Genomic DNA, 18,891 nt, shown 5'->3' on the forward strand with positions numbered 1-18,891 from the left:
CTTTAAAAATGGACATAATTGAGCAGAGAAACGTGTTTCTCTCTCTTTGCTCATACGTAAGAATCGTGACAATACCAATTTTACCCAAAAGTATGATTAAAAAAAAGAAATATACAAGTACAAGATAGAGGGAAAAGATAAAAGTATAGACTAATCTTTACATAATAGACATATTTCTTACAACTAGCTTGTATTATAATCTATTTTTTCAAACACTATTAGAAGAAGCAACTATTAAAAAGACAATTTGGGTTTATTTTATTTCCTTTTGGGAGTGAGAGTAGTGAATCTATCCGATTTGTAAATCCTGACTATATTCAGATTAATTTTTTAATGCTAGTGTATTTACACCTCCTCTTTCCCCAAAATGGATTGGAGGGAGCTGTTGAGGTAGAGTGTTTTGCACACAGAGAATTACCAAGAGGGGGAACTGTCTGGGAGCCTCTTCTCAGTTACCTTTCAGTTCGACTTTGACCTTCTTAAGGGAAAGTAAAACATGAGTCACCAAATCCATTCATTATAGTACTCCTCAGGTTAAAAATTAAGAAAATTCAAGCTCCTGGGAAACAGGAAGTTTCTGGTTTACCCACATGCTTTGGCATTACCTATGCCAAATTCATATAAAGTACAAGTTATTTGATTTTGTTCTTAGTCTGGTCGCTGCTTTCATCTAATTATACTTTTATATTTTCTTCTCAAAGGCTTATTCTTCTGAAAAGATAGCAAATTATATACATTAGTGATATTTTTCCAGTGAATACAAGAATATATATTTGGTTTTGGACAGAAAAGGAGCAATAGTTATATAAGTTGTGTGGGAAGTTAGTTGTGTGTGTGTGTATGTGTTTTTTAATGTGCAAAGCTGAGTTTTTAAAAAAATAGGTGTTGCGTGGTTCATGCCGGCTGTGGGTGGATATAATGATCTACGGAGTATTTTACTAACATAAAGTGTGATATGAGTAAGTATTAATAGTAATAATGAAACTAGTTTGAAAATTCACGTTCTGAAATAGTAATCTTTTTGGCTCCAGAGAATATAATCTACCAAGGTGTTAGTTATATTTTATAAGAACTGTGTACCAAAGACTTTTTTTCACAGTTCTTCTATTACATTTGCAAGGCTTGGTTGTAGAATCAGTAGTTGAAATTAAAGTGTGGGGCTTTTTAATTGAAAGGATATTTTTATGACTGGTATTTCTCGTGAGGCTAGATGCGTAATACCAGGCTGGCTTTCTTTGACATGACAAAAGCTGCTATGTGTCATCTGCAGAACTCCAAAATGAATTTGATTATCATTTTTTTCTCTCTTTCTTCATTTTTCTAAACATGTATCTGAGCAAAGACTTTTGATCCCCTTGAAAGGATGCTAGAAAACATGTTAAGAGTAGGTAGAGCGGCCGGGCGCGGTGGCTCACGCCTGTAATCCTAGCACTCTGGGAGGCCGAGGCGGGTGGATTGCTCAAGGTCAGGAGTTCGAGACCAGCCTGAGCGAGACCCCGTCTCTACTAAAAATAGAAAGACATTATATGGACAACTAAAAATCTATATAGAAAAAATTAGCCGGGCATGGTGGCGCATGCCTGTAGTCCCAGCTACTCGGGAGGCTGAGGCAGTAGGATCACTTAAGCCCAGGAGTCTGAGGTTGCTGTGAGCTAAGCTGACGCCACGGCACTCACTCTAGCCTGGGCAACAAAGTGAGACTCTGTCTCAACAAAAAAAAAAAAAAAAAAAAAAAGAGTAGGTAGAGCAGTGAATACCTGGGGACCCTGCCAACAGATACCTGAAGCATCATATTGATGTATTAATACAATAAGTAGGAAGAAAAAGTAATTCCTGAAGACCATTCCTTAGACCTTCCTGAAGAGCAGTCATTAGAGCCTTTTATTTCCTACTTATTTCCCCGTATTACAATGTCAATTATTTCCTTCTCCCTTTGTTTCCAAATGTGACTTAAAAGATTTTATTTCTGAAGGAGAATTACTCTGACACAAATGCTTTGGATAGTTACTTTAAGCTTTAAAATGCAGCATTTTTAAAGATGGCTTACACTTCTCGGGCATGTGTTTTCCCCAACGTCTCAAAAACAAAAGCAAAAAGTCCCTCAAACTTTTAAATCTTAACTTTAAACTACAATTAATTAGCTTCATCTCTAAATTTTTAAAAATGCACCATTAATAGGAAGCATATCAAAATTTTACCAAGTATATAATTTTGTGTATTAGTATAAGACAGACTCATCTATCTAAAAGACTATAATTAACATGAACAGTTAGTCTGACTAAGCAGATTGGCATTCAATGAAAGCAGATGATATGAACTAGGTTTTAGCAAATTTAAACAAATCAGAGCATATTTCACATAATGATATTAATAGCATTTGAGCCTCAGAGATTAATTTTAAGCTCTCTATACAGATAAAACTAGTGGAAGTGCCATTGTTTTGTGGTGTCCAAAGAAAAGAAATAAGATTCCATTTTCATGAATAAAAAGAAAAATAACTTGGAAAAGTGGTTTATTGATGGCTAAGCCTGTATTAGTGAGTATATTTTGATCTAAGCAGTTAATACGGCTATAAAATTTAATTCTGTGAAACTTGGTTCACAGATACTTTTTAAATTCATCTTTGAAAATTTTGTGGCCTCTTAAATTTACAGAAAGCAGTATCTACTCTATTAGGTTAAAAAAGCAAGGTACCACTATCGTCTAAGAATGATGGGAGAGCAAAAATAAGTGTACATGTAACATATACATGTGCATACACACAATAAAAGGACATAGCAACATTCTAAAAAAAAGGAACGTTACCTTTAGGGGGAAGGAAGGAATACGGTAGAAGAAACAGGGAGAGAAACTAGCTTTGTTTGAATAGTCTTTGTTTTTATTTTTGATTTTGAAATCCTATTGTTTTACATAATTAGAAAACAAAAGCCACAGTTTAAAAAATAAATCCCTAGTGATCTAAAGCAAAATGAAATTGATCTGTCGTATTAAGATGGTGGTCTAACCATATTGATAGGAACTATGTCACGTAGCTTAAAGACAGTAATTTATTTGTGTGTCCCCATTGGCGTATACCTTAAGAATAACAGTAAAACTGAAAAAAAAATTAAACTGTTTTCAGTAATACTATTTTTGGAAGCATGCTTGATGAGATTAAATAAAAATCATGTACTCCTGAATTTAAAGTGGAACTCTGTCTAAGAACTCATCATGTTTTTCTTATTCACAAAAAATTTTTCCTAACTCTTTCTATTGAAAGGCCTAGAAATAATGACCAACCAGTAGCAATGATTCTTTAAAGCAAATAGATTAGGGTCTCCAGTTACCATTTTCCACATGAAGGAGTCAAAGCTTACTGGAGAAATGGCTGCTTTCAGGGCTAGGGTAGGAAAATTTCAAGTGTTGTCATAACAGATAACTCAGAGGTCATCATAGACACTGAAAGCAGATCAAAATGGCTCAGGAGTCAACTTAAGGAAGTGTCCCTGGACCAGAGATGGGGCAATTGTACATCAATAACTAATGGATTGATGCAAATCCATCAAATACATTTAAATTCATGAGTTTATGCTAATAATAAAAAAAAAAGTCTCATTACATTTGGAGAATGCTAAAAAACTAATTCATTATTTTTGAAAACTAGTAAACAACTGGGAAGAATCAAGCATTTATCCAGACGTTCCTATATACAATGTATCTTAAGGTAAGCAAATAGTTGATACAGGAAAACTATAAGTAATTCAATTAATAACTGAAGAAGGAAAAACAATATAAAAAGTACTATTTTGTAATCCCTTAACCTTTAACAAAATGCTATAATTATAATATTGGGCAATGATTATGATGACTGATTTTTTTTTAAAAGAGGCAAAAGACTTGTGATGGAAATACACACCACCACCTATGAAGTATTTTTGAGAAAACAATTTGATCCAGCCTCTTTGCAGCTAGTTACCAAAGATGTCCTGTCTCTTCCCAATAAACTATGCCTCCTTTTTAAGCTTACTTTTGTAATGTCCTATCCCTTAAATCTGTCTGCCTCTGTGATTCACTTTAATTAACAAAATGGGAAAATGACACTTTGTGACTTCCAAGGCTATGTCAAAAGAAGCCTTGCATTTCTGCCTTTGTCTCTTGGTGCACTCATTGGGGTAAGCCAGCCAACACACAAAAAGCCTGACTACCCTGAGAAAAAGTCCAAGCTAGCAATGTGGAGAAGCCATCAGAAAAGAGAGATGCCAGACCAAGCTCCACCCGTGCCAGCCTTGCTAGCCCAGGCACCAAACACGTAAGTAAAAAAGCCTTCAGAAGACTCCAGCCACAGCTGCCATCTCACAACAACCATAAGAGGGGTCTCATGTGAGAACCACCCAGCCGAGCCCATTCATCCTCAGAACTATGAGAAATAATCAATTGTTTTAAGCCGCTGAGTTTGGGTGTTGTTTCTTATGCAGCAACAGATTAATGGAAACAAGTCTAACAACCACTGTACAGGAAATACAGGGGTACAGTTAAATAAAATAAAAAACAAAGGAAACAAAGGAAAGGGCAGTAAATCTATCAGTTCAAAAGGAATGAATCAACTTACATGAACCCTAACTAAGATTCTGTCTGTTTTGTGCGTTGATTTTTTACTCATGAACCTGTTAAAGTTATGAGACCACACAGGACATGTGAACATGGCCAGATATTTGAAACTAAGAAACTATTGTTGAACAATTTAGGTGTGGTTGTATTTAAAAGAGAATCTTTAACTTTAAAGATGCAGACTAAATATTCATGGATGTTCACAGATGAAATGTTTGTTATTGGGAAGGTGTATGGGGAGTATAACAGAGTACAGATGAAGTCTGACCATAAGTTTGTACGTGTATAAATTGTAAGTTCATTTTATTATTCTTATTATTTTTGCATACATTTGGATTTTCCATAATTAAAATGTGTATACTCTGTTGAATTATTTGGCTATCTTTTAAAGTGTGTGAGAGACTTAAAAACCAATGGTTCTATAAGAAGCCATGATGTAATAATCTTAATTTTGTAAAATTCTTTTTTTTGGCCAAAAAAAAAATTAAAACTTTCACATCCCCATGTATCCAAAATACCAATCCAGATATTTAGCTGGTTCCTCTTCCTTCCTATAAAATAGAGATTGTAATATCCCAGCATACATACAGAACTGGTTCAAAGATAATTTATGAAAAAAAAGATTTAGAAAACTATACTCTGCTACACAGATGTAAAACATTGTTGGCAGTAGGGACCATGTGTTTGACAAAATATTTATCATATATGGAGTGAACTCTCTCAAAATCTGCAAGCTCAGAGTTCGATCTTTAATGCATTTGGTCCTAATGCCAGGCACAATGCTTGGCAAATAGTGAAGGCTTCATAAATATTTTTTGGATGAATGAGCAAATTGAGGGGACGAGTGGACAGAGATTTTTGATACAAAGGCTTTTGCCTTTGATCCTGCTTCTTTTTAAAAAGGATCAATTGAGCAAGAGAGTGGGAGAAGCAGAGAGCTTGCTATGAACCCACCAGAGCTATCTGCTCAACTTACATGCATATCCTACTATTGGAGAATTTTTTGCGGTTTTTAAGCTTTTATATACAGAGTACAAATACGGATGACCACTGTCTCAGTAGGCTACACCTGATGAAATCTACTTTTGTGTGCTTTTAATTTTTTAAAAAAACTCATCATAAGAGAATGAAAACCTGGTATTTAATACATGCTGGTCAAGTGAGCAATAAACAACTGCAAAGTTTCCTGGGGGCTACTTGCTCTGTCTCATCATCAGGAAGCTAAAGCATATGTTGGATGTTAGCCTGGGTGGACACAGTGTGTCCTAGTTATTCAAGGTTTCCTTTGAAGCCACAATTTTAAGTTTTGTTTCTTAGGGGTACATGTCAAACTTCATTTAGCATTAGTTGGTATCCAGATACACTGAATAGCAAAAAGGCAGCATTTGGGGGCAAAAAAAAAAAAAACATGACTGCTATATGAGCAATAATGTCAGTTTCATTTATGTAACTCATAGAAAACAAGTGGAGAAATACAACAGGAAAGCTGATAGTAGGATATTGAGATAAAAACCATTCATTTCATTTAAAAGTATAAAATTGCATATAAACAAGGAGAAATATTAAAAAAATATGTTTTAAATCAATGTCTAGGAGGTAGATAATTTTAGAGGAATTCTATTAAAATTGTTGTGCTTTTTAATTCTTAAGCTTCAAAGTTTATACTTAACTGGAGCTTGTTCATATGCACAATATTTTTTTCCTTTTTTCCTAAGAGTGGCAAATTTTTCTGGAAGAATCCTCAAATTTTAAATATATAAGGGGACACTTGTGAAACTAATGCTTCACCTTGGAACATTTTCATGAAAAGTAAAAATTTAGTGGACTGTAAAGTATCCATAAAATTGACTCAAATGAAATAATTAATATTTGAATAATGTTTTAAACTTATAAAGGTATTTTACATTTATGAGTTCATTTCAATCTCAAAACAGACTATGAGTTTAGTGTCATAAGCCCAAATTTATAGATGTGCAACTTGGGGCTCAAACCCCAGCTAAGTCTGTCAACCCAAGTCACGTATACCCATATCACTGATTGTTTTAACTACACTACAATACTTTGGAAAGTAGCTTTCTAGTATGATTATGATGATTACAACTGTGAGATAATTTCCCATGCCATTTTCAATATTATTTTTCTGAGATTCATCTGTGTTGTTCACTTTAGTAACAATTCTTATACTTTAATGCTGTGTTTTCCTCCATTATGTGAACAGACCATAAGTTATTTATTCATTTATCTCTTAATGCAGCAGTCCCCAACCTTTATGGTACATGGGGCCCATTTCACGGAAGACAATTTTTCCGTGGACCAGAGGTGCAGGGGGGAGTCGGGGGGGGGATGGTTTCAGGATGATTCAAGTGCATTACATTTATTGTGCAAACCTCTCTGCTAGTGATACTGTGTATTTGCAGCCTCTCCCCAGCACTAGCATCACCACCTCAGCTCCACCTCAGGTCATCAGGCATTAGATTCTCATAAGGAGTGTGCAACCTAGATCCCTCGCATGCCCAGTTTACAGTAGGGTTCATGCTCCTATAAGAATCCAATGCCACCACTGATCTGACAGGAGGTAGAGCTTATGCAGTGATGCAAGTGATAGGGAAGAGCTGTAAATACAGATGAAGCTTCCTGGCTCACCCTCTGCTCACCTCCTGCTGTGTGGCCTGGCTCCTAACAGGCCACAGACTGGTACAGGGGGTTGGGGACTGCAGTCTTAATGGACATTTGCATTATTTCCCCTTTTGAAATTATACTTAGTGCATCAATGAACTTTTTGTATAGATATTCTGGTGGACACATGCAAGACTTTCTCCACAGCATATACCTAGTAAAGAAATTACTGGGTCAAAAGGTACGCATATGCATGCTCAATTTTACTAGGTGTGTCCAGCTATTCTCCAAAGTGTTTATATTAATTTATATAACATATCATATAATACTTTTACAGAGTTTAAAAACAAAACTAAAGATTATATTTAGAAATATATGTGTATCTGATAAGGTTTTTTAAAAGGACAACTGAGAACCCTAATAATAAAATACACTATAGCAGTTATTTCTAGGGAAGGGGGAAAAGAATGAAATGAGGAGCAGTATCAGCCTCAATATATTGATAATAGTCTAGGTTTTAAGGGCAGATGTGGATTCCAGGGTTTTTATAATTAAACTTTATAACTTACATATGTGTCATATGTTATCTTTTAGATGTATCAATATTTACATAATTTTAAACCTTGGTTGTACAATAACAAAAATTTGAAAAGCGTTAGGACCCTTGGGAATTATTGGAAAATAGAACTTTACATTTTAAAATGAATTTATCATATTTTTAAGATGAAAATTTTTAAAATAAACACAAGTTTTTAATGTATTGTGCCCAATTTTGATAATCTTGAGGTCTCCAAGATAATATATCCTCTTATTCAATGTGTGGTGTATTTGTTTGTTCTTAGCCACCTCAATCAGAGTTCACAGAAATTAGACCTTGGGAAACAAAGGAAGGGATTTGGTAATGTTTACTCTTCCAGAGCAATTTTTCCTCTCATTGAATACATCTATCTTGAAAACATTTAAATTAGCCAATTAGCAAAGAAATAAAATGATGACAAATGATGACTAACCCAATGGCCTAAAAGAGAAAAATTAAATTGAGTATTCCAAAAGTAAAATAAATGTCAGCATATATCCCCAATATGTATACAAGGGCTGTCACCATCTTGTTGTATTAAGAATAGCTGTATATTTTCAGGACAGCATATTTATTTCTAAATTACATACTGTTCTTATATAGTATACACATTTGAACCATATACAAAAAAAAGACATTTACAAGCAATTTAATTTAAAAAATAGGTTCTAAGTCAAAGTTGTAATGTGTTCTTCCCATGCTCCAGTGGATCATCCCATCCACCTCACCAGGCTCACACACTCCACTTGGGAGCTTACCAGTGCAACTTACAAGAAGAACTGCACCAAGAAGCAAGTAGCCCAAACTTGCATAATGGCACTGCTATTTGGTTTGTAAATCTACGCTGTTCAGTTATCTATTCAACCTATTTCTATTACCCTGAAGAAATTAATGTGTCTGTTTGAGTTAAAGTAGATAACATACAATTAGTTTAACTCTGTTTACAATAGCATAAGTGAAGGTTAAAGACACCATCTTTAGATTTTTATTTATGTCCCAGGAACTCAATGGAAAAACAAAAACATAAGACAAAAAAAAAAAAAAATCACCTTTGTGGTATTGGGTAATTGATTTTTTTTAGCTTTCAACGTAGATAAAATCAACATCTTAAAAGACTTGTCTTTAACCCAGGCTTTCTTTTATTAAAGTGTACAATTGCAGGTGCATGCCTAGAGGAGTAATAGCTTGTTCCTAACAAAAGAGTCTAGATTCCACAATGTGCCTTTTGCCAGAGGCATCATTCCCCAAAGCATACAGCTAACTGCATCTCCTGCTGTACCTGTAACAATTTAATTGTATAAGTCAGCCCAGTCAAGCATCTCCAGCTCATGACTGGGAGACATGAAATTCATTGTCATTATTGTCCCTGTCATTTTGGATCATTATATCCTGCTGCAGAATTTTCCTCACTTCAGTGCATTTTTACCTCCAGGAGCCAGGGATTATAGCTGAGGTTGGGGTGGGGGCAGGACCGTGAACTACATTTACCTCAGGGGAACCAGAGATTAAATTGGCTTTGCTCTCTCATGAGCTGAATTCATCTATTTGTATGCCGTGAGTTTTAGGTTGGAATAAAAATGAATATTCTAGTGAAACCTGGGCTTTAATTCCCCTTTGAAACATGGATATAACCAACTTTTATTTACATTCGGAAAGCCAATGTAATTTCTTGCAGGTTGCTATTTTCATATGTGCATAAAGAACACTTACAGGTAGCATCGGATATGAAATAACAGACATCTCTCTCTGTCAGTGTCTTGACTTTCAGAAAGGAAGAAGTTAAAGCTATAATTTTCTTCTCCAGTTTCATTTTATAGAGGCTTAATGGGGGTATTTAATGGTTTTAAATATTTAATGATTTTTAATTATATCTCATCTTCTGTGTACTGGATTGGATGACTGGAGTCCAACTAGAATGGTACCAAAGATCCTCTCTGGGAACTGAGGATTGAAGTTGATAGAGGAGGACAAAATAAATTCCAGAGAATAACTGGCTACCCCTGACCCCAGCAGCTGGTTCACATAATCTCACAGCCTGCCAAGTTCCCCAAGCATATTATGCCTTCAACACTTCCTTCTGACATGGGAGAGTTGGCCAGGGCACCACACCCTCTACCTGGTAACTCCATTATCAGTGGTCATGGCCAGAGTCCCGTGTAAAAGGCTCCACTAGGAGAAGGCAAGGGCTAGTAAGAAAACACTAGGATGTGTCTCCATCAAGAACTGAGTGACTGAATGTTTTCTCTAACAGAATATAAGAAGAAAATATAACTGGAGGAAAAACTTGGTATGTCACCTCCTATCCCAACTTCCATTTCATGGATTTTACTAAGAAATTTGACATTTACTCTATCTGCATTAAAAAAGATGATAGTAATTCCTCCATATGTATGAGTTTGTTTTTCAACAGTTAACAACAAAATATGGTAATGGTTCATACTTACGCCCATGCACAGAACAGCCACTATAATTACTTCATCAAAAAGAATGTAGAATTTATTTTATTATCTTTATTATCTTTATGGACCTTTGTTGGGAAATAGATTTTGGCTTAATCATGTGCAACAGCCATCAGGATTTACTTAGGATGAACTGTGCTTATGAGTAATCAAGAAAAATTTCTTGACCTTTGTACATTTTGTACTTCAGAAGGAACGTCTTACAGCCCTAACATCTCTGTGTGGAAGAGACTTTAAAGGTCTTCTCAGTCCCTGCTCCAAGTTAACAGCTATGTTCACTTGTCTGTCCCACTATATTTTCACAGCATTATGTGTCACTTTTCACCAGTGCTGAAGTAACTATATATTGTATTACTAATAAGGGTTTTTAGTTAGCAAAACTTCTGGTAGCATTAAAAGTTCATTTGATTACTTCTGCCACTTTTTCAACAGAATCAAGATTCTCCCTAGGTGAAAGTTATAAAAATTCTGATTTCTGTTCATTTTAAAATGGTTAATTTTATGCTATGTGCTTATTTCACCTCAATAAGTTATTTTTTAAGTAAAAAAAAAAAAAAAAAAAAAAGTTATTTCAAGTAGCCTGAAGAATGCATCTTGAAATTATTTGGGTTACTGTTATTAAATTCTCATAATGGTTATTTATAAAGAAAAGTAAATAATTTTTTCCTGTTAAGAAAGTTTACCTTATAAATTAAAATGTTTAGACTTGAGTTTGCAATACTAAAAAGTTCACAAGGGTATTCTTTTCCTCTCTGAAATACCTTGGTAGCAGGATGATACTGTACTATCATTGTTCTGGTCAGGGGGTAAGGCATCCCTTCATTTTTTTGAGCATGCATTTACTGTATTTAATTCCTTTACCTACATGCTCCTCTCCAACTTATTTCCATATTGATATTTAATGTGCTCATCACACCCTATTAGGTGAAACAAAAGTTGCCCTATCTATGAATACTCTGTGAAACTGTTTCACATTCTTATTTTGCCTCACCTCAAGTATAACACAATTGGGCCTGTATCATTTCAGAATAAGGTCAAAAAAACAAATCATTTATTTCAAATGAATAGAATATAATTACTTTTACTCCTTTGGTTCAAGACTTAAGATTTTACAACTAATTTCCAAACAGCTCTTTAAAATTTTTTAAATAGTAATTTGTAAATTTTTCAATAATCTTCACTAAACTCATAATTTTGCAAACTATAACAAGCCACAAAGATCAATTCTAGATTAAAGAATTCTTTTTCCTCTTGATTCTAAAAGAATAATGTTTCTTCTGCATTATGTAATATAGGTTTCCTTTGGTTACTCCACGTAGAATCAATAAGAATCTGTAATTCCTAACAATACCAAACCAACGTAAAACAGGATGCCACAAACTCATACATGGCATCCACTAATATTTCTGCTAAGGAGATCTAGATATGTACAAGTTAATAAATAAAATTATTAGTTAGTTTCTAATACATCACACAGTATAGAAAATCAGGAAGGATTTGAGACGGTTTGTGCAGGAGGGATTTGCAATAAGAGGCAAAGGCCACAAACATTCCCCTGTCAGGATGGGCAGGATGCTATTTACAGAATGCCTTCTTACTCCTCCTGGACCAAAAACCTCTTTACTATAATCACCCAATAAACTACAATGGATTAACATTAAGGGTCTGATGCAGAGAAAGCAAATTCACAGTTAAGGTTGTCCTTTAACATGTAGGCTCAATCGAGGGCACCAAAAAAGTAGTTAAGTGGCCCCCCTGTGGTGTTCAGATGCTGGAAGGCACTGCAAACTGTGATTTTTCTAGCTTTTAATATTTGCCTAAGACCCTTAACATTTTTCTAATATTGTTGCTCCTAGGACATTTTGTTGAGTTGGGTCCCCCTTGCCCCCTCTGCACGTACACTTTTTGCATTTATATATAAAAGCCTGACAGACTGCTGAATTGATTAAGAAATGTAACGATGGAAAAAAGGGAAAAAACATTAGGAATAGCCTTGAGGATGTCCCATAATGTGAAGTATAAATACTAAGGTCTCCTGAATAAAAAAGAACTTCTTCTTGATAAGAGTTTAGATGTGTAATACTAAATATAAAAAAATCACATAGTGGGAGTGGAGGGCTCACTGAGATATAGGCTAAGTCATCCTTGGCATCGCAAAATTTCTAAGACTGTGGGAACATGTACAATTATCTGTGTCCAGCTATTTCCTTATAAATGAACATCCTTGGACTATATTCCAATCTCATACACTCTTTAAAACTACTAGTAAAACTTCACAAATGGCTTTGCCTATTTTGTTTTATATTGTTTTGTGTCCATCACACTAAGTCTTTAGTTCCTTCAAATAAAAGTGGACAGAATTATATTGTACACATGTGAAAAAAGAATGAGCACTGAACACATGGCAAATGGAAACTAGATAATGTCACTGTTAGAAAACATCCAACAACAATAAAATAAGGAGTAAAAACTGAGGGCTTGGTTTAGCAGATGCAATGTTCATATACCTTCATCACATAAATTACACAGTCAAGAATTGTGTCCTGTGCAAAATACAAACATGTCAATTCCAGCCCAACGGGCATTTTTCCCTATGTTTATAACCCCTTGAAAATAGAGGTTTCATCTAGAAAATCTAACAGATCCTCAGCTGCTTTCAACATTATAATATATTCATAAGGCAGGTATTCACTAGCAAATACATAACAAATTAAATGGCATGATTATAATGATGAGAAATGGACCAAACAAACCATGAGACACAAAGTAAAAATCAGAGGAGAAAAGGAATATGTAAACCAAATAATATTAAAGGTAAAACATTATGTGGAGTTTCTCAGCCAGTGTAAGAGAAAATGGTGAGTATGTGTGGGCATGTGCATTTGTGTGTTGTGTCAAGTTAACATTCAAAGGATGCAAAACTATCTCATTAAGAATATATTATAAGGGTCGTGAGTGAGAGTAAAGTATCTTGTAAGAAAAAAAGTCACATACCATCATAGTAGACAATTGCTCCTACCAGTCTGTCCTTCTGCAGCATTGGGAAATGCTCAAGGGCTCTTGATTTGCTGAGGACATAACTGCTTTTCAGGCAATTACTTCCTGCAACCAGATCATACAGCTTGATTCCTACCCAGTAGTATGGTAACTGCCACCATCTACAGCATAAATGGGGGGAAAGGTTCTTTAGAAACAGAGTATAACATTATAGAATGTCACCTTAAATTACAAAACGCTTTTCATTTAAGAAAAACAAAGCATACCTAGAAGTGGACTGTAAAAGAAACAGACCTGAATAACGATTTTCTGACACCAACCTAGCTGAAGTCTCTAAGTAAATGAATCAATGAGATTTTAAATGAATCTTCTCTAAGGCAGTGATTCTCAATCAACTTAGCTGCATATTAGAATTCTCTGGGGAACTTTAAATATAAATACTGGGCCAAGCATGGCGACTCATGCCTGTAATCCCAGCATGTTGGGAGGCCAAGGCGGGAGGATCCCACTTGAGGCCAACAGTTTAAAATCAGCCTGGCAACATAGCAAGACTCCCTCTCTACAAAAAATAGAAAAATTACCCAGGTGTGATGACATGTGCCTGTAGTCCTAGCTACTTGGGAAGTTGAGACAGGAGGATCACCGGAGCCCAGGTATTTAAGAATGCAGTGAGCTACGATCAGGCCACTGCACTCCAGCCTGGGTGACAGAGCAAGACTCTGTCTCTACATACATACATACATACATACTGATGCCTGGGCTTCAAATGTCCATAGATTGATTTAACTGGACTAGGCCGGGGGCCCAGATGACTATAATGTGCACCCAAGGTTGAGAATCACTGGTTTAAGAAGTCTAGACAATCTATAACAAAAGATGGACAAAATTATAAAAATCTGTTTCTAAGTCCCCACAACACTCACATGTCTAAAAGAGTTATATAACCCACTTTTTCATATCATCTGTATCCCAACTAAAGGCAACTTCACAAATGGCTCTAATAACATTAGGGAAATTGGGTTGTATAATTTATAATCCAACATCTCCTAACCAAATTTCAGTTTGGGTTAACTCAGATATTTAAAATGACTCAAAATGGTTTGGGTTTCAAGTTGGTACATGGTCGGTTTAGATTTTGCTGCAGGATACATTTTGGCTCTGCATTTTATACTCTGCTAAGGGCACTCTTACATTCCTCAGTACCAATGTAGCTGTTCATCTATATACTCTCAGAAACTGGAATAAGAAACTACCCATTACAAAAACAGAACACAACCTCCTTTGCCTTCAAGATCTGGTCCTTAGAGACGGGTGGGTAGAGAGTAATTTAAGAAAAGTCACACTTTTAAATACAACAATGGGAAATATTTGAAAGGGATTAAAGATTAGGACCAATTAAAACCACATTAAGAAATATATATTGAGGGATTATTTTCCATAAAACTGTCATTCTATTGACCTCAGATAAGCACACAGCATACAGGTGATATCAAAAAGCTTACTTGTAAACTGGAAGCATTATAGGCAATGGAGCTGATAAATGGGGAGCAATTTCTAGCAGGTTGGCACGCTCATGAAGGGCTTCTTTTACCATCCTATACTGAAAGGCAAAACAGAGAAAATTAGTTTGGCAGTAACAGATCATAATATTTTCAAATGGCAAATAGACACCCTGCCAACTGATTGATACACAGAAACCTTCTACCTCTGAGTGAGGATAGCTCCCTCCTAATCAAATTTCTAATAATACATCATGCTGTCAACCTCAAAGATTTTTTAGAAACCTTAACTGTATTTGCATAGGAGAAAAACATGCTGTCAGAGTTCCCAGGTGTAAGATATTTTCCTGACTTGAGTTACAAGATTATTGTAGCCATTTATCTTGCATCCTCTGTATTGTCTCCCTTTCTCAGCTCTCCATAATATTTTCTCTGTGTAAGAGATAACAGATTGTTTAAATTCATGCTAAAAGTTTTCTTCCTGGCTTCACTAAACCATGCAAAGATGATACTTAACAGTTGCACAGTATTTTACAGATTATAAAAAGCCTTTTGTCTTTACTCCTGTAGTCTTCCTTATTCCTCTCTAAAGAACCAGCACTGCTATTATAATTCTAATTTTACAAATAAGAAAACTGAGGCTCATAGATGTTGAGTAAACACAGAACACAAATGCAGAACACAAGTTAGACGGTTTCCAAATCCTATGCTGTTTTCTTTGCATCCATCACAATGCCCAAGAGAAACATAAGAAATAGGGACAGATTCAAAAGTGACTTGTCAAGGGAAAAAAAGGGGACAGATTCAAAACTTGACAATGTCAAGTCGGTGCTGCTGTGTTTTTCATGTACGAAAAGCAGATAGGGAGTTCAGCTGATTTTTTTTACCCCTCTGGGAAATGTCATCTTCCACACTGCCTTGGCAGTTTTCAAATGGTGGCAGACTGGACACAATAAAGTGTGACATAAGAAAAGCATGACTCAGATCATCTTTTCCTTAAGAATATGTCAGGGACAGTATGAGCGTATGATTGCAGTTACAGTCAAAGAGGACCAATTTGGCACTCCCCCTGCGTGACAACACGGCTCCCCTGAAACTGCTTTCAAAGTAGTAATTTGGTGGCCATTGGCAAAAACCCAATCACAATTGTTAAAAGGCAACACATCCAAAAGTGATTTTGTAAATCTGCTACTTTGACATGCCTGTGTAGAAAAAGCCCCTGATCACCCATAAACATAATACTACAGGAAAGAACTGACACACCTCTCCCGAAAGATATTCCAGCAGAATACATGAAATAGGTATTTCCAATAGGGAGAAATGTTAAAAGCCATTAAAAAAAAACATCTGATTTAATTGGGTAGAAAAAAAGCAGAGTCGCAATTTTTGTTTAACAACCAGCATACACAATTACCTGCTCAATATCCAACTTCATGATGGCCTTCTGAAGATATCTCACACCACCATGGATCAATTTAGTGCTTCTGCTGCTGGTCCCTGATGAGAAATCATCTCTTTCTACAAGGGCTGTTTTTAGTCCTGTGTAACCAGAAAACCAAATTAACTTCTTAAATTACACAATTTGTATGTAATTCATTAAAGGCACTTCTCCAGGGTAGAGACAATCACAAGAAAAATTACTCTGAACATGGATAAATTTGTATTCAAAGTGCAGTACACTGTCTATATTATAATGAAGAGATTTTAGGCTCCTCCTGGGGGAAAAGTCAAACCAGACTAGAAGCATATTAACTGTGAATGAATCACAACTAGAGAATATTACAGTACAATCTCATGGCAGTAACATACTCCAGTGCATTTAGAGGGTCAAAGAAGAGCCTGACACCCATCTTTAGCCATGAAGAGTTAACTGAGCATTGTGTTATGAAGCCTTTTAGAACTCAATTTCTTCCCACACTTCACGAATCTAAACATGTTCCAGCCCCTCATCTCTGGTCTATTCTACTACATCATCAACAAATCTAGACTAGACCACCTTCTATGTGCTGACTTCTGAGAAATGTATCTGGGGTGGTGTTATGGTAGGTATAAAATGGAAAAAGAAATCCAAGATATCAAAACAGAAGAAGAAAGAAGAGAGTAACCACTAATATTGAGGAGTTTCCAGTCTAATTTAAAACATTCAAAAAAAAAATTCCAACATGGCAATATTTTAGAATTACAAAGAAATACAAGCCAGTACAAATGAACACAGTTAGAGTACCCATGAATAAAGAAAATATTCTTGATAAGGTGAGGCTGAGCAAAGACAGATCAGTTCCAGAAGTAACCCCTGCCTCATGTATTTGAAAGTTGCTATAGATCTCTTGGGGACAAAACTCATTTTGTTTTGTTTTGTTACAGAGACACCCTGCCTCTTCCAGATTGGAGATGACCAGGAGTATACAAGTGTCACACACTAGTAGAGAGATGAAAGCCAAAACCTCAAAAGACCCAAAGTGGACATCAACACCAAGTCACGAGGAATTTTCATGGCCTGGCATACCATCTCTCTTCTTGGGGGATGAGAGAATGTCATAAAATCCAATTACAGTGAGAAAATGTAACCAGAGCAGTTTGAGTTCACAAAGTTCATATAGGAGAACTTGTGCATGTATTCAATTCAGAGCCATTTATTACATTTAATACCAAAGGGTCGTTTTTATAACTTTTAACAGTTTAACATACCCAAATGTCATCATAAAATCAGGGCAATTCCCTTGACTCAAAAGGACAAAATATTTAGAAACTGTGGAAAGAAAAGTAGAGAACTTTAATTCAAGGGCAAAAACTGTTAATGTCTTAACTAGCTTGCAAAATAACACAAAAATTACAGGTATCATAGACCCAGGTCACTCAAAACCATATATATCAGAAATTTCTGTAAAATTCTCAACTATTAAAACCATAGCAATGCTTAGTAAATTTAGCACTGGATGTATTAAAAACACAGAAAAATATTAGTACTTTTTTAGAAAATTGAGAGCCAAAGTGCTGATATTGGAAATGAATCAGGCACGGACCAGGCTGTGGGAGGCAAGTAAACAAAGCGCAGCAAAGTTTAATAGGGACCACATGTGAAAATAGAGGACTCACCTTACTCCAGGTTAGAAGTTAAATTCAGGACATAAACTCAGAATTGCATATAGCCAAAATTACATTTGCAAATCATAAAAATGTATGGTCTTGGTGAGCTCTATCACCTTTTCTTAGTAAGTTCAACACAGAGTTCTTCTTCCAGCACTAAAATAGACCATCTTTTCTTCAGTTGAAGATCAGATGAGGGAGTTGACTTTCAAGTGGTATTTAAGAGTCAGATTATTTAAAATAGACCTCTCTTTAAGCCCTGGAATCAGTCAAGGCATCAAGATGCCCACATCATGAGAGGCAGAGAAATAAGACTGAGAGGCCAAGCAGCCTCTCCTCCAGCCCACGGCTTCCTCACCTGGGCCTGCCCTAAGGCATCCTACAAACTACAGTAGATAAACTTCCTAGACAGTCTCCAGTAATCCCAACTCCCTAGTGTGTAACACCCTGCCCTTGAGTGTGGGTGGACCTAGCACCTTTCTTCTAATGAGCAGAATATGCACGAATAATAGCATGTCACTTTTGTGATTAGGTTACAAAAGATGGGGGAAGTGCTCTCTCTCTTGCTAGTGCTCTCTTGCCCTCTCCCTGGCTTGCTCAAGCGAAGCAAGCTGTCACGCGTGAGTCCAGGAAGAAAGAGAGGCCCCCTGTCAGCAGGTCACGAGGAACAGAGGCGTCAGTCCAACAACCCAGGAGGAACTAAATCCTGCCAACAACGATGTGAGCTCCTGGGAAGTACTGTAAGCCTATGAGCGACTCAGAGGCAGAGGACCCCACCAAGGCTCACCCAGATGCCCAGCCCACCAAAACTGGGAGATAATAATTGTTGCTGTTTTGAGCTACCAAATTTGGGGGATAGTCTATCGGTGACACATTTCCCTACGTGAAGATTAACTGCAGCCAAGACTATACCAGAGGATGGGGTCTTCAGGAAAGTCTACAGAGGAGTCTGTGTTCAAGACTGGTGGAGGGGAGGAGGGGAATCACACACACTGCCAAAAACAAGCCCAAGGCAGAGAAGTGGCCCAGCGTATTCAGGGGCTGCTTGTCACTCGGGCTGCAGTGCAGG

At 36.2% G+C, this 18,891-nt stretch overlaps 1 protein-coding gene across 1 annotated transcript in view; it reads right to left on the reverse strand.

The window, feature by feature from the left end:
* The window catches only part of GPD2 (glycerol-3-phosphate dehydrogenase 2), a 134,319-nt gene that overhangs the window by 52,476 nt on the left and 62,952 nt on the right, over nt 1-18,891 (reverse strand). The window contains exons 4-6 of the mRNA XM_069472462.1: nt 16,150-16,274; nt 14,739-14,836; nt 13,234-13,397 (exon numbers count right to left, since the gene is read on the reverse strand). Coding sequence (XP_069328563.1) covers nt 13,234-13,397; nt 14,739-14,836; nt 16,150-16,274 — 387 coding nt within the window. The remainder of the gene's footprint in view (nt 1-13,233; nt 13,398-14,738; nt 14,837-16,149; nt 16,275-18,891) is intronic.

The sequence above is a fragment of the Eulemur rufifrons genome, chromosome 1 (assembly GCF_041146395.1).
Source record: "Eulemur rufifrons isolate Redbay chromosome 1, OSU_ERuf_1, whole genome shotgun sequence".
Classification (NCBI taxonomy): domain Eukaryota; kingdom Metazoa; phylum Chordata; class Mammalia; order Primates; family Lemuridae; genus Eulemur; species Eulemur rufifrons.